General features: G+C 43.5%; 1 protein-coding gene across 1 annotated transcript in view; it reads right to left on the bottom strand.

Moving 5' to 3' along the window:
• The window catches only part of LOC115566922 (semaphorin-7A), a 48,052-nt gene extending 33,264 nt beyond the window's left edge, over positions 1 to 14,788 (bottom strand). Inside the window, exons 1-3 of the mRNA XM_030392985.1 lie at positions 14,340 to 14,788; positions 4,113 to 4,252; positions 1,629 to 1,691 (exon numbers count right to left, since the gene is read on the bottom strand). Of these exons, the coding sequence (XP_030248845.1) occupies positions 1,629 to 1,691; positions 4,113 to 4,252; positions 14,340 to 14,418 (282 nt within the window). The 5' untranslated portion in view covers positions 14,419 to 14,788. The remainder of the gene's footprint in view (positions 1 to 1,628; positions 1,692 to 4,112; positions 4,253 to 14,339) is intronic.
• Between the last annotated feature and the right edge of the window lie 990 nt (positions 14,789 to 15,778).

The raw sequence follows: 15,778 nt of genomic DNA, 5'->3' as shown, positions 1-15,778 counted from the left end.
CTGGAGACAGGAGAGCTGTGAGCCGCTGTTTGTATCTTTTCTGCTGTCAGCACTCGGACACAAGCCACCATCGACTGAAGCTTCAGCTAAAATATTTCAAGACGAGTCATCATGAGGTATTAATGCTACCCCTCACACCCTATAATTTCTTTTAAAGAGAACTGGTGGCTGTGCTCTAAGATGATGCCCCGCTCACGCCAGCAAGAGTTGCTCAGCAGGCGCATGATGCTGGGATTTTCCTCCAACTTGCAGCTTTTGAGCCCGTAGAACAGAGTTTCACAACTTTATACATCATGTACAACTTAAAAAAATAAAAGCCCCCCCAAAAAACTGATATTACAATCAATGTAAAGTACAGTTTACTATTTGGAGCCATGTTTGGAGTGTTTTTCAACTTTTCTTTACATCGACGTTCTGACTTGATAATAAAGTTTGCATGTGATTCGTAACTCCAGTAATTGTGGATGACACACTGACCTGTGACGTGCATCAAACTGAAGCAGTATTTTTATATTATTAACTGTTTTTAAATTTACTTATTCAATTTTCTGTGGGATTCCTCTGCGTACCACCAATAGTTTGAGAATAGTGGCCGCAGAACATCATCATAACTTGCTTCTCAAATATCACTGACATAAAAATAATAAACTTCCCAAATTTTTGAAAAGAAAACACAAAGAGTCATCTTGTTTGGGCTGTGATGTTCAGAGAAATGGATATAGATATTCTCAGAAGAAAGTCTTTTTGAGCCAGAAGTGTGTCCCGTTTATATCGACTCTGGCCAATCAGCTACGGCGAAATCACCCCCCAGCTACAACCCGCTGCTGATTTTCTCCACATTTGGCTCAGTACATATCATCCAGAAACGATCTCTTGCTGACAAAATCTGTGTGGCTATCGGCTAAGCAGAGAGGTGAAAATGAATTCCACTTTTGCTATCGAGTAAATGCAGATTCTGACCCGGAATAAAAATGGAAAATTAGCTCCAGCGATCTGGTTAATTTCCTGTAATTATAAAACTGTGTCAAAATGGATGTGGGAATTATTCATTTATGTAAAAAAAAAAAAACAGATAAAAATGGTTTTGGTATTTAAAGCACATCCTTTTCTCGCCCTTTCTTTGTCATTAGGACTTCTTTATTTTCTGTGACAAGCAGCATATTAGCAGGCACTGGATCCTGCGCTGCTGAAGATTATTCATTTGCCTCGGAGCGTTCGTAATGAACGGTTGAAGCTTTTCCACGTTCTTAGACTCATTTCAGTTTGAAATCTCATATTCGACTGCCAGTATTCCCTCAGTCTCTCGATGGAATCTCGTGGAATTAGGGGATGCGCTTGTCAACAGCTCACTCATCTGCGCAGCGTTCGGTTTATTTGTTTTGAGGTGAAGCTGTCTCCTGTGTAATTTTAACTCATCTGTATAAATTAGCATTTATGTGCCTTTATGCAAATCTGACCGTGTTATTTTGCCCTCCGCCTTCCTTCCTTAATCGTTCGCGTTAACCTAATTCGAATCACAGAATCAAACCTACTGCTGTGAAAGTGAAGATGACGGTGATGAAGATAAAGATGATGACGGTGATGATGACACACTGATGAAGATGCAGTCAGTGAGGATGAACCTCTACCTCCAGTGGTGCGTCCTTGGCCTTGCAGGTGTCAATCGCAGTCTGATCGGATGCCGCCGGGATCTGTAGGAGGAAGAAATGTTAGTTTGTGCCAATTTCTTTCACTTTCCCCTGTTTGAGCATGAAAACAGTGACCCTGCTGCTGCTGCTGCTGCTGCTGCTGCTAAAACACAATCCGCACCACAAACATCTGCTTTGTTATCTTAAATCCATTCTGTGACATTCGCGGCACCCAAGGACTAATTTTCTCATGAAATGGGCCATCTCTCATCTTCTACGCCTGTGCATCCTCAACATGTCTCTCAAAATTCCTTTCATCAACCTGAATAAGTAAGGCCATGAACTTGTTGCACCGAGTAACATGTAGGTGGATCGAGCAATAGAAAGAGCGGTGTGAAGACAGGCAGACTGAAATTATCCTCATGATAATGCTGCTGAGTGTCGTGTCCTTCAGTCAAACAAGCATCGTTTCTCCTTTTCAGCGTAGATAACTGAGTGTCCTGACTGTGCTGACCCTTTATTAATAAATATCTCCCATCGCAATGTTTAATCTAATGTGTGCTGTGGTGGAAATCTACGTATGTCATCAGTCGCCATTGATGCCGCTTATGTAATCAGATGTGACAGGAAGTTTGCGATTTGCCGTCGTCATCTGTGGTGATTTCGCGTGCGTTATTGTGGCAATGCTGGTATTATCATAATTTGCCACATGTCTGAACGAAACAGAGAAGTTATCAGATAAAGAACAACAACCAGAACCCTCAGTCTAAAGATTGCCTTGGAAAAAAACTCCATCTAGAGGACCATGTAGCTCCAGCACTTCACCCCACACCTCTAAACCAGCAAGAATCGGGACACCCTAACCCTAGGTGTGGAGGACTAAATGAAAGGCCAGTGTAATGGAGTATAATGTTTTGTCTCATGTTTATTCACTCGATTTGGCCTTTTTTTTATCTGTTGAGGCGGACAATCGCTTTAGAACCAGCAAGCTAAATCACATTGCCCGCATCAGAGACCCCCATCAGTTGGACGTGTCATTTGTAGGCGTGCTAGTAGCGTTGCTAAATGCTACAGGTTGACGACAATAGACATTTCTTTGTGTTCAACATTATGTTTTGCTTGTAATCACTCACAATTTGGTCTCGTGTACGAGCTTCAAACCCGCTGTAATGTTGCATCCTGGATTTTTAAGTATTCATTAATAATCTGTTGAACTGGACAATCAACCAGCAGCTTAGTGGCAGAGCAACATAGCAGCTCCTCTTCGGTTTTTCAGTGGTGGTTTACAAAACTGATTTGAGGTGCATTTTACCACAATTTTCTGAATTGGCATTGAGGTTAAAGTTCACCAAATTACATATGACAAACAGGCCATAAAGTGACACACAGCCACACGACGCGGCGGCCAATCCCTGCAACGCCTGATTTGATCTGAATAATGCCTTATGCTCCTGCGCCTGCACTGGGAATGACTCAGCCTGACAAGACGCCACAACTGTGTGAGTAAGAAAAACACACCATCAAACATCAAAATAGTCTCTCAATGCCAAACACATCACCATTCTCTGTTTGTTTTTTTTCCCACCTGTCTCTTTGTCTCCACGGAGGGGAAACCCAACACTAAGCCTGCAATCATTCTCAAAAATAGGGCACAGTCATATTTGGATGAAACATCAAGCTTACAGTCTCTTCAATTTGTCAGGCGAGTCGGTGCTGACACTGCAGCCCACACACTGTGTAATCTGGAGCCTATGTTGACATTATTAGCTGAGTCAATTATGTTTTCTTTCCACACAGGGAGAGATAGGTGTAGCTTCATTAATGTATGCACAACCCGACTTCCTCGACCCTGAGCTGCTGAACTGGGTCAGTGGCGGGCCAGCCGTCTCATCTCTCTCGCTGCCTTCTCTGGCTCGCAGCGCTGCCCTCGCAGGAACGAGGGCGGCTGTGTTTGTTGTTGTCCAGCAGAGTCTGCTGAACACTGTCGGCTTATTTCACAGGATTTCAGGTAAAAAAGGGATGAATTTGATTTAAAAGTCAAATAATGTCATGTCTGTGTGTTTGGTGTACAGCTGAAATCAGGAGCAGGCTACTTTAGCTTAGCATAAAGACTGGAAAGGAGAGGGAAATAGCTATAGGAGCTCTTTACAATGTTCAAAAACGCCTCACAAATTAACAGCAAACATTTATCAGTGTTCCTCAGGTGTGCATGTTCTTCTTAGACTCTAGTTACAGGTGTGTCTCTTCAACCTTTAGCTCCCTGATTTCATGTTAACGTGTGCAAACAGCACATCCGAGCTGTGGTCGGTTGCCAAAGTGACTTTTGAAGTGGACTGAGTTAAAAGCTTGGCAGTCTTTCATAACTCCAGCAGAGCAGCTCCCCTGTAACAAAAGCCTGACACTGAGAGATTAAACCCCCACAAAAAACATCCCTTTAGAGCATCTGCGGGCACATCAGCAAAATCAGCTAATGGTAAAGTGTACCTGCCACTCGCGGACACCTCTGTTAGTGAACATCAGCACGTAGACCATCGCCTGGCCGCCCACATACAGCGTGTCGCTCCCCTCCTGGTGGTACATGCTGATGTAGTTCTCAGGTTTGTTGAAGTGGAACCTGGAGGGCTCTGCGGATCATAAGAAAACATATTAGTGAGACGAGCTGGCGGTCGTGAGCCTCGTTAGATTGCATTGTTGTTGATTTAATTGTTAAAATGTATGTTTTTGTTGGTGCAATGAAAACGTGGCCCGAGGTAATACAATTTTAATGAATGTTAATGAACCAAACGCAATTAAATTTCTTCAGGAAACAAGACAGAAAAACCAGAAAACCATTTCACATTTAACTAGCAGAACAGAGCTCTGACTAATTATATTGACTATTAAGTAATTACCTGAGAGTGAGAAGAAGGAAGAATAAATACAGTAGAGCATTTTTACAGACACAGTTCAAAAGCAATCAAAGCTACGAGGTACTGTAATAAAAAATCCATATGTTAGAGGTCAAACACAATAACAAAAGGTTGATGCATGGAAGCAAAATTGAGTTTCAGGCAAGTTATTTAAAAAGATGATCCAGATTTATCCGCCCTAAGCTCCTCAGGCAGGTCAATTTTGAGTCTAGAAGCCCTGATGGCAAAGAGCCAAACCTCTGGATTTTAATCTACATTTAATCTGCTGTCGATATAAGAGCCAGCTCCAGGACTCCTCGCAGCGAGCTGGTTTGATTTACCAAAACATTCGATCTGACGTCTCTGGCCTTTGTGGTTTTAGATTTAACAGGGAGCCTGTGCAGGATTGGGTGTTAGAGATAAAGGGCACTGGTGGAAGCATAAATATCACTGAAATAATCATGTGGGCAAATACCATCACAGACGCTCGGTTGAATTACACTCCGGACACCTCCAGAAGGCTCAAACGTCATTTTGGCATTTGTGATTCATCCATCCAATGATGCTCACACTTAACTACTCTGCAACTGTGTTTAAAAATAGATTAAGATCACTGCTGCTATTTAAGACTGCTGTGGGAAAAAGTAAATGCCACATTACTGCCATCTCCCAAAATCTGATAAAACTGAAATGTTGAGTGACACCAGTTTGAGGAATCACACATTCATCAAGAGTGACTGTTGAACTTCCAAGAATCGTTGACCTTATTTTTTAATTAGCACGCTGAAGAAATCACAGGAACACTTTAGTTTGAGTCGTGTTGGTTGGTTGTATGGGCCATACATTGGACGGGGGGTTTTGTTTGGTTTGTGACCAAGAGTACGTAATGTGGCGCCAAATTATGATCTTTTCCTAAACCTAACCTACTTCTGGAACCTAAACCTTACCAAGTTGGACTGTTGCCTCTTTGATTATGTTAGTAATTGTCAAAAGATAATACGTAACAATAGGTGAACTGTTTGTGAATTATGGTGCAGAACTATAAAGTGCAAGAAGAGTCCAAGTTGGGGTAGTTGGATGGATCATATGAAGGACTTTCCTTCCAAAGACCAGGACCAAGAATCAAGGGTGATATGGTTTTAAGTTGTGTTACCTAAATAAGTTAACGTATGTAAACTGTGTAGCTTAAGCTACACGAATAATGGTAAAATAGTGCTTTTCCAGTCTACTGACTGCTCAAAGCGCTTCACAACACTTTAGATTCACCCATTCACACACACATTCATACACTGATGGCGGTGGCTGCCATGCAAGGTGCCAACTGCTCATCAGGAGCAATTGGGGTTCAGTATCTTGCTCGAGGACACGTCGGCATGCAGCTATAGGAGGAGCCAGGTTTCGAACCAGCGCTACAGCCGCCCCATAGTGACACACTTACAGAACAGATTTGAATACGTGAAGTCACTCAAGTCACATAATTTAGGGGATGCAAGTTACACAAGAAGACGTAGCGACTTTAACCCAACATACAATCTTTTCTGGAACTTACCAAACTGTTAACAGTCCAAATGTCAGGATATGTCACATGTGAACTGTTTGCTTGATTCGGAAAGGATTGCATACTACATATCATTGCTTACTGGACTGCAAAGCCCTTCATATTCAAAACTAGCACTAAAGAGGTAAAGCTCCATAGTTCTAAGCTTAAGACCACTGACAGTGCTGCTGTATTTGACGTGTTTGGAAGTGAGAACATGTTGAATAATGACGTTTTAAGGTAATGTTAAGTTTGATAATCAGCCCTACTTGCACTGATTATTACAAAGACATCTCAGACATGTCAACATGACATTAAAAGTGACATGACTGAACAAATGACACTTAATAACAACAGCCAGAAACATTCATAGAGACTACTTCATGTAGGTGTCGTGTCATGTCTGATGCACGAACCTTCAAAACACTAATATCGCCTTTTCTGCTTATATAACAACATGGTTAAAATGCAAAGCACAGATCTGAATTCACGCCTCCAGACTTGAGTTGTCATGTATTTGTTGTCCAGTCAGCCTCCTGCTGGTGTGAGAAGCTGCTCAGAGTGCTGCAGCTTGACTCTGAACTAAAACCAGACAATCTGAACATATTACACTAATCTTAGCTGCACCTCATTGGCTCTATTAATGTCAGGTCAGACTTTGAGGTGCTGCCTGGCCTAATTAAACCTGTATCCCATTTTGGGCATTATGCTCTCAGAATACAGAGTTCCTGCTGTCCCCGGAGTTACAAAGAAGTCAGCAGGCGGCAGCTCTTTTCCATTGAGCTCGTTTCCTCTGGAATAATCTCCCCTGCTGATATCAGACCATCTGACTCTGTCAAAGCTTTTGAATCGGAACTTAGATATGTCTTTGCTTTAACTTTCAGTTAGCGCTTTGTATTTGATCAGCTCAGCCCCTCATATCTGTTTCCAATATCCTTTAAATGAGTCAGGCTCAGTCTTGATTAATTTCTTGTTAACCCGCCGATAGGATTTAGCTCTGACATTCTAATAACTGCTGCATTTCTCTAACCCTGTTTTTGTTTCTGTTCCCACGATCATCCAAGCAGCGTGAGTTTCTCCCATATGGCGACACCTGAGGCAGCTCAGTGGCCTCCTGGATCCACATTCTTTCCATTTGTTTCATCATCTGCGTCTGTCAGAAATGTTGTCATCGTGATTTGTATCCTCTGTTTGATGGCTCTTCCTGAAGTTTCTCTCACTATTTTCCCTGATAAAAGGGACCTTCCTGTTACCCAAATTGAGTTATCTATATAAAATTTGACGTTGTTTTGATTTGGACTTTGTGGTGACCTGTTTTTGTGGTCTGTGAGGTTTCAGAGGTGCTTGGTGAGGCTGGGCGTGGCTTTGTTTCTGGTCAGAGCTGTGCTGGTCCACAAACCTGCAGCACATTGAGTATAATCAACTTAAACAAGCACTTAAACCCAGACCTTTCCTCTGCATGGTGCCAGATTACTGTCACCAGCTCCAGTGGCACTTGATTGCTCTCAGTATCTCTTGACTTTATGTATTTAGAAAGCCTTCTTGCGTTCACTCGCCAGTGTGACCGGACCATACCTGAGAACCAGCTCCTCATCAACCCAGCCTCCCACACCTCCGCCACCCCTCACAACCCTCAACTGCCTGAACAAGCCTCCCATGTAAACCGTGAGCCTCCACCTGCACCAACCAGGGAGCCCTCAGCCTGCGCTCCATCTCACCGTCTCATCCTACCAGCGAAATCATTCTTGTGATCAATAAATTCACCTTTAAAGTCACTGCCTGTTACAGTCGTGACCGAATACAGCATGTGGAAGATGTTCTGTGAGTTCTGTACGCCAGCTAGTCCTTTATTCTGCTCGGTATCTGCACTAGAAGTACATTTCTCCATTTATTTGGTCAACAGATATTTCAGAGTGTTACACTCTGAAGAGCTTAAAAGCTTTGTATCAAACCAACTACCTATTTAGGCCTTTGACAAAAGATGGGAAAAAAATAATTCAGCATGAAAACTAAGTAGCAGAAAATATAATATAGAGGACCAGGACATTTACAAAGAGGAATAAAAGTAGCAAACAACTGATTGACGTATTTTCTCTCTCATTTTTAACAAAAACATCTTTAGCAGAAAATAAAATCCTATTTCATTCCAAACTGATGATGCATTTTGCTGCTGATTTTTCAATATAAACGGATGTATTAATAATGACAACAGGCCATTACACGGTCATCGTTTCATGGCATTTGTAATGATTTTCTTCTCATCCCTGAAATAAAAAAGACATCCAGTCTGACAGCAAAGCCAGGATGAAGTGCTGCTGATCACTGTTACAGGTTGCTAGCCAACCAACTAAGTTTCTATGGAAACTGTGGCCTCTGTGATTGGCGGGAGTCTAATTGATGAAGCTTGTACTTCACAAGCAAGGGAGGAAGGCACAAGAAAAGGCCAATGTGGCTGATGGCTTGTGTTGGAAAATATATGTTAATTTCCCTGTCTGACGATCTCGAGAGGAACACCCCTTTTAGCTGAGTACGCAAACCGACAGATTGGCATAAATATTTCCTTTAGAAGTTAACAAGCAGAGCTTCATAGCCTCCAAAGTGTGCCTCTTTTAATCCTGTCTGGCTACAACCACAGAGAAAAGGTTAATCTTCTGTTAGACAGACCTACAGCAAGCGCAAAGAAGGTCAAAATCAATCGCTGAATAGAAAATAGTGTATCATTTCGTTTACTGCCCAACCAGCAGCTAATTATGTCGAGATCTTATATAAAAGTAACTTCACTATAGTACAGTCCCCTGTCAAAAGTTGACAAAGCTCTTCATGGACTCAAACTGAGAAGAACAAGTCTAAATCTAATTTCTTTTATTATGCTTTGACTGACACTAATCACACTTAAATGGCAGCCAATCAAACGGCTTGCTAAAGATGTCAAAATACATTTCATCCCTTTTTAATTTGATTTCATATGTTTGACAGACAGCCGAGCTCGTTGCCTCGTGACGCAAAAGTTACCATGGAGCTGACGGCCAATTATTTAATTTCTCCTCAACTTACCGGTTTAAATCCTAATTGCGCTATTATGCTATTCCTGTTGACGTTCTCATGGGTGAGTCCCCATTTAATTAGTTCCTGTGCTCACTCATGATGACACACATGCCCCCAAACAAGCACAGTGGTGACGTGGTACAAACTCCCACAAATGGAGTCAATCTATTCCACTGATTAACAGGCAGCGTGCACTGGAAGCTGAGGAGAAGCCTGCTGCTGTTGGAGGTAAACATGGATGTAAACAATGCAGAATTCATTCTTTTGCGAATGTTTTATGAGGAAGAAAATGCAATCAAGCAGTTTGTCAGGCCTCAACGCACAAACACAATAAAATGCGAGCACAGTTTGTTGTGAATGCAACACACAAGCTGATATCGCTGTGCTGGTGTTGTTCCTGGAACATCATAATTAATGTTCATGGATACCCGACCCAAACTCGCGCTGGGCTGGATGATGCCCAGGTTGGTTTTGATCACATTAGTAGTATAAACTGCCTGGATGTGACGTGTCAACGCGGTGCAAACGCTGTCACGTTCAGACAGGAAATACTTCCCAGACAACACCAAACTCCAGGACCATCGTTGCAACTGAGCGATCACATTTTGTACCAAATGTGTCCCTTCTTACTTCCAATGCATCAAATACAGCAGCCTGGTCACTGACCCTACACCACAAGGTTTGACACTGTAGTTAACCCTCTCACAGTATAGTAAAAAACTAAGAAAAGTCAGAGAAAGGGGGGACTGGGGTGATTGGATGGGTCATACACTGGACTCTCACCACACAGATCGTGATTTGTGTCCTGATTGTGCACAAGACTCAAGAGCTTTATCCGGAAGTCTGACCAGATTGAATGCTACCTATTGATGCAGTTCGAAGCTTGAGTCCACTGAGACCAAGCTGTCGTATTTGACGAGCTGGTAGTAAGAACATGTTGCTTCTTTGTAGATTCAAACGATGGTCCTGTAACAACACCAACACGGCAATATCAGAAAAACCTAAACCTGCACCTCTAAAGTATAACTTCCAACCCCTTAAACTACCAAAAGCAGACAGGAGGAAAAGAGTGTACACTCATTTTGCACTATTTCTGAAGGTTCACACGCATACAACTGGAATGTAACCTTCGTATTATTTGAATTTGATTTGCTAACATCTTTCTCTCGCGCTCTCTATGTGTGAGCATGTGTTTCCTTTTCCCTTCTCTTCAGACCTTCAGTCGCTGCTGAATGAAATCCTTGAATTTTCAAAAAGGTCAGCTTTTCAGAAACCAAGAAAAACAGCCTTGTTTTTTAGCTTGTTTTCCAGAGAAAGGCCTCATTAAACTGGAGGGCTGCAGAGTTCCCCTCACCCCCCCTGAGGAGCAGCTAATCCTTGAATTAGTCAGTTTTAAAGAAACGAATTCCAAAATTGCAGTAAGAGCAAAAGCACAAAGCACGGATGTTTTTGCATTTGTACGTGAATAGAGCATTCAGGATATTGAAAAAAACAGCGAAGGCGAAGTCAAACATGTTTTTAAATCGAGAAGCTTTTGAGGGTTTTCTGTTGAGCGCCAGCAGATCCTGATTTCATTTACATAGAATCGTTCAATGCACAGTCGTTTTGTGGATGTGGGACCTCGAGGTCTTCCATCATGAAGTTGACAAGAAAATCTATCGGCCGCGTGGTTCAGTAGGGTTTTTGAATCGAGGTGTTGAGGCCCTCAGCTCAGAGGAAAGGTCGACACATGCTGGCTGAACTTTGGCATAATTTAACGACGTTCTGGATGCTGCTGCAGACGTCAAATTAGCCGTGAGATGTTCCGTTGTGTCTCGTACAGTCCTTCACTCACCCTCTGTCTTGACGTCCCTCCTCTGTCGTCTGGTTTATATTTCCTCTCCCTTACTGTCTGTTTTTCTGTCGTTTTGTGTTCGTCCTGCTTTGCCTCTCACTCTGCTGTTTGATATGCTCGTCACTCTCAACAGACATTCAAAGGGAGGTGTGAAAAGGATGTGTGTACACATAACGTACAGTAAAGTAGGGCAGACTTTCATTTTTCTCTCACTCTCTGCTACCCGAGCCAAATCCTAATCCCAGTGCAGTCCTTTACAAGTGAGCAGAGGCACAACAAATTCCCACTTTGACCAACCTTTATACCCAATCTCTCACACGCTTGTGTATACATTGAATAATAAGTGACTATTGTTCGTGTTGTAATTGCCTCAAATATCTGTGTATAGTGAACGAGGTTGATTGTGATCTCTCACAGAATTATCTGCACTTCCTCTTAGTGCTGCTGAGTTTTTAAGCGCCTTTCAGCTCAGCCTCTTTTTTTTTTTTTTCTAACGGGCCTGCAGCTTTCAGTTTGGGTTCGGTCTCCCCGTCACTTTGTTTCTATCAGAATCAGGCAGCGGGTTTCAGAGAGAACAGCTCTGACAAATCAACTTAACGCTGAAGTACTTTTGGCTCGGTTCAGACTCCAGGATGATCTAAACACACCGTGCTCCACTAGCTCACAATTACTTGGTGTCAGATCGGTACATATTATCCGATCCAGTATTTAAGGCTGTATTGGAGCTGTTACTATGTATCGGTCTCAGAACAACCCAATGTCGGCCTGCACTCAGCTTCCATTTGAAGCACACCTGGTTAAAACTACTGCAATATATCCCAAGGCACAGTTCGTCCCAAATTCAAAAATGCAAATTTCTCTCCTGACTTGTGGCGCTATTTATCCGTCTCGATCTGTGTGTGAGCTGCAGAGTTTTGGAGTTATCAGCCATTGAGCCTTCTCTACAATAAAATGGAGCTAGACGACACTTTGGTGCTCAAAGTGCCAAAAACATTTGAATTTGAACAACTCAACAGAAATGTCTGTTTCCAGAAATCAAGACCTGGTTGCTCAGGATTATCTGCAGACCTTGTTGTGAGGCGTGGCTCATAGAGTCCATCGATCGAGTCGGCTAACATCTGGTTTAGCGTCTGCTAACTTGGATGGAGATAAAATGATTAAATCTTTTTCCAACATTTTATTGAATGGACTGGATCAAGTTATGACAGTAAAACTGGTCATTTTGGCCCTAAAAAATGTATCCAACGTTTTACAGACTTATTTTACAATGTAAGCCTATGGGGAAAAGTCTTTTTGGGCAGCAGTACGTCACGTGAGGATATAATTACACGGTTTGGCCACTTGGAAAGTTGGCCTCAAAGCCTGGTGCTCTTCCTGGGGGCCTGTGAGAAAGGTGCCATTATTGTTTACGTCCATCCATGAGTAGATTCACACCTACATCTGCGCGCTGATTCGGTTTTCAGGTGTAGATTGGTAGAAAGAAAATAGTTCCTACATGAAACCGTGCACAATGAGGTTTGGAGTTGGATGAGAAGGCTGACGTCTGGACAGCTGATATCTCCAAAACTCTGCAACTCAGACCAGAACAATCTAGACTGGTAAATACCACTGCATGTGTAACTTTCATGAAGGCAGAATTTATTATGTCTGTGTGCACTTACAACCTTTCACGTCTTGTTCCTTCTGTGCAGCGCAGTGCAATGCAGTGTAACACCTCCTCTAACCTCTACAGTATCTCTGTGTCCTCCCTTAACCCCTTGAAATAAAGCATCTTTTTGTTTTCACCTGGGTCCTAAAACAACCATCAAACGGTTCCTTGAAGGCGCCTGAACGTGCCAAATGTCCCCATTTGGCTGCAGCCCGCTAAAGCGAGGACATTTCACCGTCTGAGGACCTTCGGCGCTGTCCGTGGTGCTGGAACAGAGCCGACCGAGCCTCTGATGGATCTCCTCTGACAGTTTGTTACCTGCGCGCTCTGTGTGTGTGTGTGTGTGTGTCTCATACGACAGGCATTTAAAGGCTCACCCTGAAAATTGCATAACAACGTATTTGATTGATATGACACGCACGTCCGGGCCGTCATCTTGTGCGTTTTGTACTCTGCTCATCCGCGGGAGAGGAGAGGAGGAGAGGGGAGGGGAGGGGAAGGGGAGGAGAGGAGAGGAGGGGGGAGGGATACAGATACAGATAACTTGACACACAGCCCCCATCTCCACTGATTGCTGAATACATTAGAGGACCGTGTGAGGTGTAAAAACGCGTGAGTGGAATAGATAACTAGGGAGCCGGCTTGGAATTTTCCATTCATCGCCGTCCCCCTCCCTTCCTCCCTTCCTCCCCTCTCATGCCTGTGCGTTTGGACATGTAACCTCTGTATTTTATGGCGGCTGCTGCTCCAACAGCAACCCAGGAGCCGGACTCCTCTCCTCTGCTGCTGCTGCTACTGCTGCTGCAGTGTGGAGCAGCAGCCTTGTCCCGCATTGCAGCTCCGCAAGGACGCGGGGAGCTCCAGTGACAAACCCCCCCACAAGAGTCATATTTCACAGTAATGCTTCGCGGCGGTGGCAGGCTGGGTGTTAAAAGGCTATGGTGCGTTTAGGGGAGAATTGGCGCCATGTTCCCCACCACACACACACACACCAGAAGGCAGAGCAGAGGTTGTTTCTGGAGCGCTTCTGGGAGGGTTCAATTCCGCTCCGTGCGCCTCGAGGTGGTCGTCAATTAGAGATTAGAGCCCCCAAAACTGACAATCAGCCAGCGGTTGTGCATTTTTTTTTTTAAAGAGCAGATAAATCAAAACACTAGAGTTGTCCAGAAGACAAAACAGGAACGAAAAAAAAAAAGCCACAAGTTGCACAAATCTGATCCAAATTATTCAAATGTGCCTTTTTTGTGCCAAAACGAGCCAATCTGAGGAATTTAACGCAAAGAAAAAACAGTCAGTTGATATTCTGCACATGAGCTCTTGTTAACATTGAGATCACACAGCATAATTCCTCCAGATGCTCATCCTGTTGTAGTCTGAGGGGACATGTGTGCGGGGCCTGAGCGCGTAATTTACTACTCGCTCGGTGAGGGGCTGTGGGGGGTTGGGGTTGGGGAGGGGAGGCGGTGTTTTAAGAGATTAATCTAGAGGTAGAAGCCTCGATGTGGCTTTATTGGCTTATATTTGTGCATCACTTGCAAAAAAAAAAAAAAAAAAAAAAAAAAGGATGTGAACACTGGTGACTGGCTCCATCTCCTCCGAGACTAAACTCTCCACTCCATCCACTCATCCAACCATCACTCCATCTACTCCATCACACATAACACGGATGAGAAAAACAAATAATTGGCTGAATGACTTGACAAACCATCCAGGGGGGGGAAAAAAAAAAAAAAAAAAAAAAGAACAGAGCGCTTCCTACCGTGTACGACAAATTTCAGCCGAGGTGACTTTCCGGCGATCACCGTGGCGAGGAGCGACAGCAGGATGAACGAATTCATCTTTCTTGGAGCTCTGCCGTGTGTTGTGTTTGAAAAAACAAAATTATCAACCCGTCCACAAAATCCACCTCTTCTTTCCTAAGAAGCGTCCCTGCAAAAAAAACCCGGTCCCTCCCCGATCCGCTACGTGCCAGATCTGTGCCACCGACTGCTGGTCCCGGTCCTATCGCGTCCGTCTGCTCCGCCGGCGGTTCAGTTTGGAGAAGTCGGGGTATCAGGCTCCACCTCGGAAACAAAAGGCACAAGAGAGAGAGAGGAAGAGGGGGTGGAGGAGTGTAGACGCTCAGCGAGGGAGCAGGAGTGAGAAGTGGGATTTGCACAAAAAAAATTATAAAATGCCCACAAACGCATCACTTTGGGTCGCAGGCGTGCAGGATGACGCGTCATACCTGTTGCTGACAGTGAAAGATGATTTTCACAGATTTTTATTTATTTTTTTTGCATCCGGCTGCACCTTTAAAAAAAAAAAAAATTGTTACTCATGTTTTTCTCCATCTGATTTCCATTTTTCATCCATCGATGAGCCAAAATGAATGCAATGTTATGATCCAGGTTGCAGCTTTTTGAAAATATTTAACACATTTCATCTTCTAGTGATATTTAAATTGCAGCAATGGAGAAGAGAAATTGCTGTAAATGCTTAAAATCTAAAGGTTTACAATCAGCACATCCAGATGTATGTGTGGAATAACTACATTTCATAATTCCATATGATATACAGAGGTGTGATATGCGCCTAAAGGCCGGGGGCCCATTAACTGTTTGCACACAAGCCCTCACACCAGCTGCCAATAATGATATTGCCTCAGCAGCTGCTTCTACTGTAATGTCTAATCAATATGTGTCAATAGTGCCCGAGTGCCTGAATGGGAATGAATCAGCAGTTTGGCTGTGCTGCGTTTGCATTTGTGAAGTTAATTGAGTCAAATTTGAAGAAATGGAACCACTCTAAATGGCAAATGCCTCTAAGTGGGACGCAACCAAACAGATGCTCCCATTCTCCAGCAGCATGTTGTAGAAAGATTCCCCCCCCCAAAAAAGTGAGGGATACTTCTGCAGGCAGAGAAGGTCTGAGCAAACTGAGCACGATTAGGAATGTACGAGTTATTACACTGCTTTAAAAAGAAAGTCCACTGTCCTTTAGTTGGCCTTCCCTCTTTTGGCTTTGATCACAAATATCTTTTCAGACCGATCGAGTTACAGAACTGCCTCGTCACGGTCCAGGCGGGACCCTCAGCTGCAACATAATTGTGGCGCAGCATCGATGTTTTCCTCGTCCTTTATTTCTGTACAAGGAGCTGTTGTTCCGCCGGATTCATTATTCTGATGACTCTTGAGTTCCAGACTGGCTTCAACAACA

The sequence above is a fragment of the Sparus aurata genome, chromosome 17 (assembly GCF_900880675.1).
Source record: "Sparus aurata chromosome 17, fSpaAur1.1, whole genome shotgun sequence".
In the NCBI taxonomy this organism is placed as follows: Eukaryota; Metazoa; Chordata; class Actinopteri; order Spariformes; family Sparidae; genus Sparus; species Sparus aurata.
This window is presented reverse-complemented; position numbering and strand designations above follow the sequence as displayed.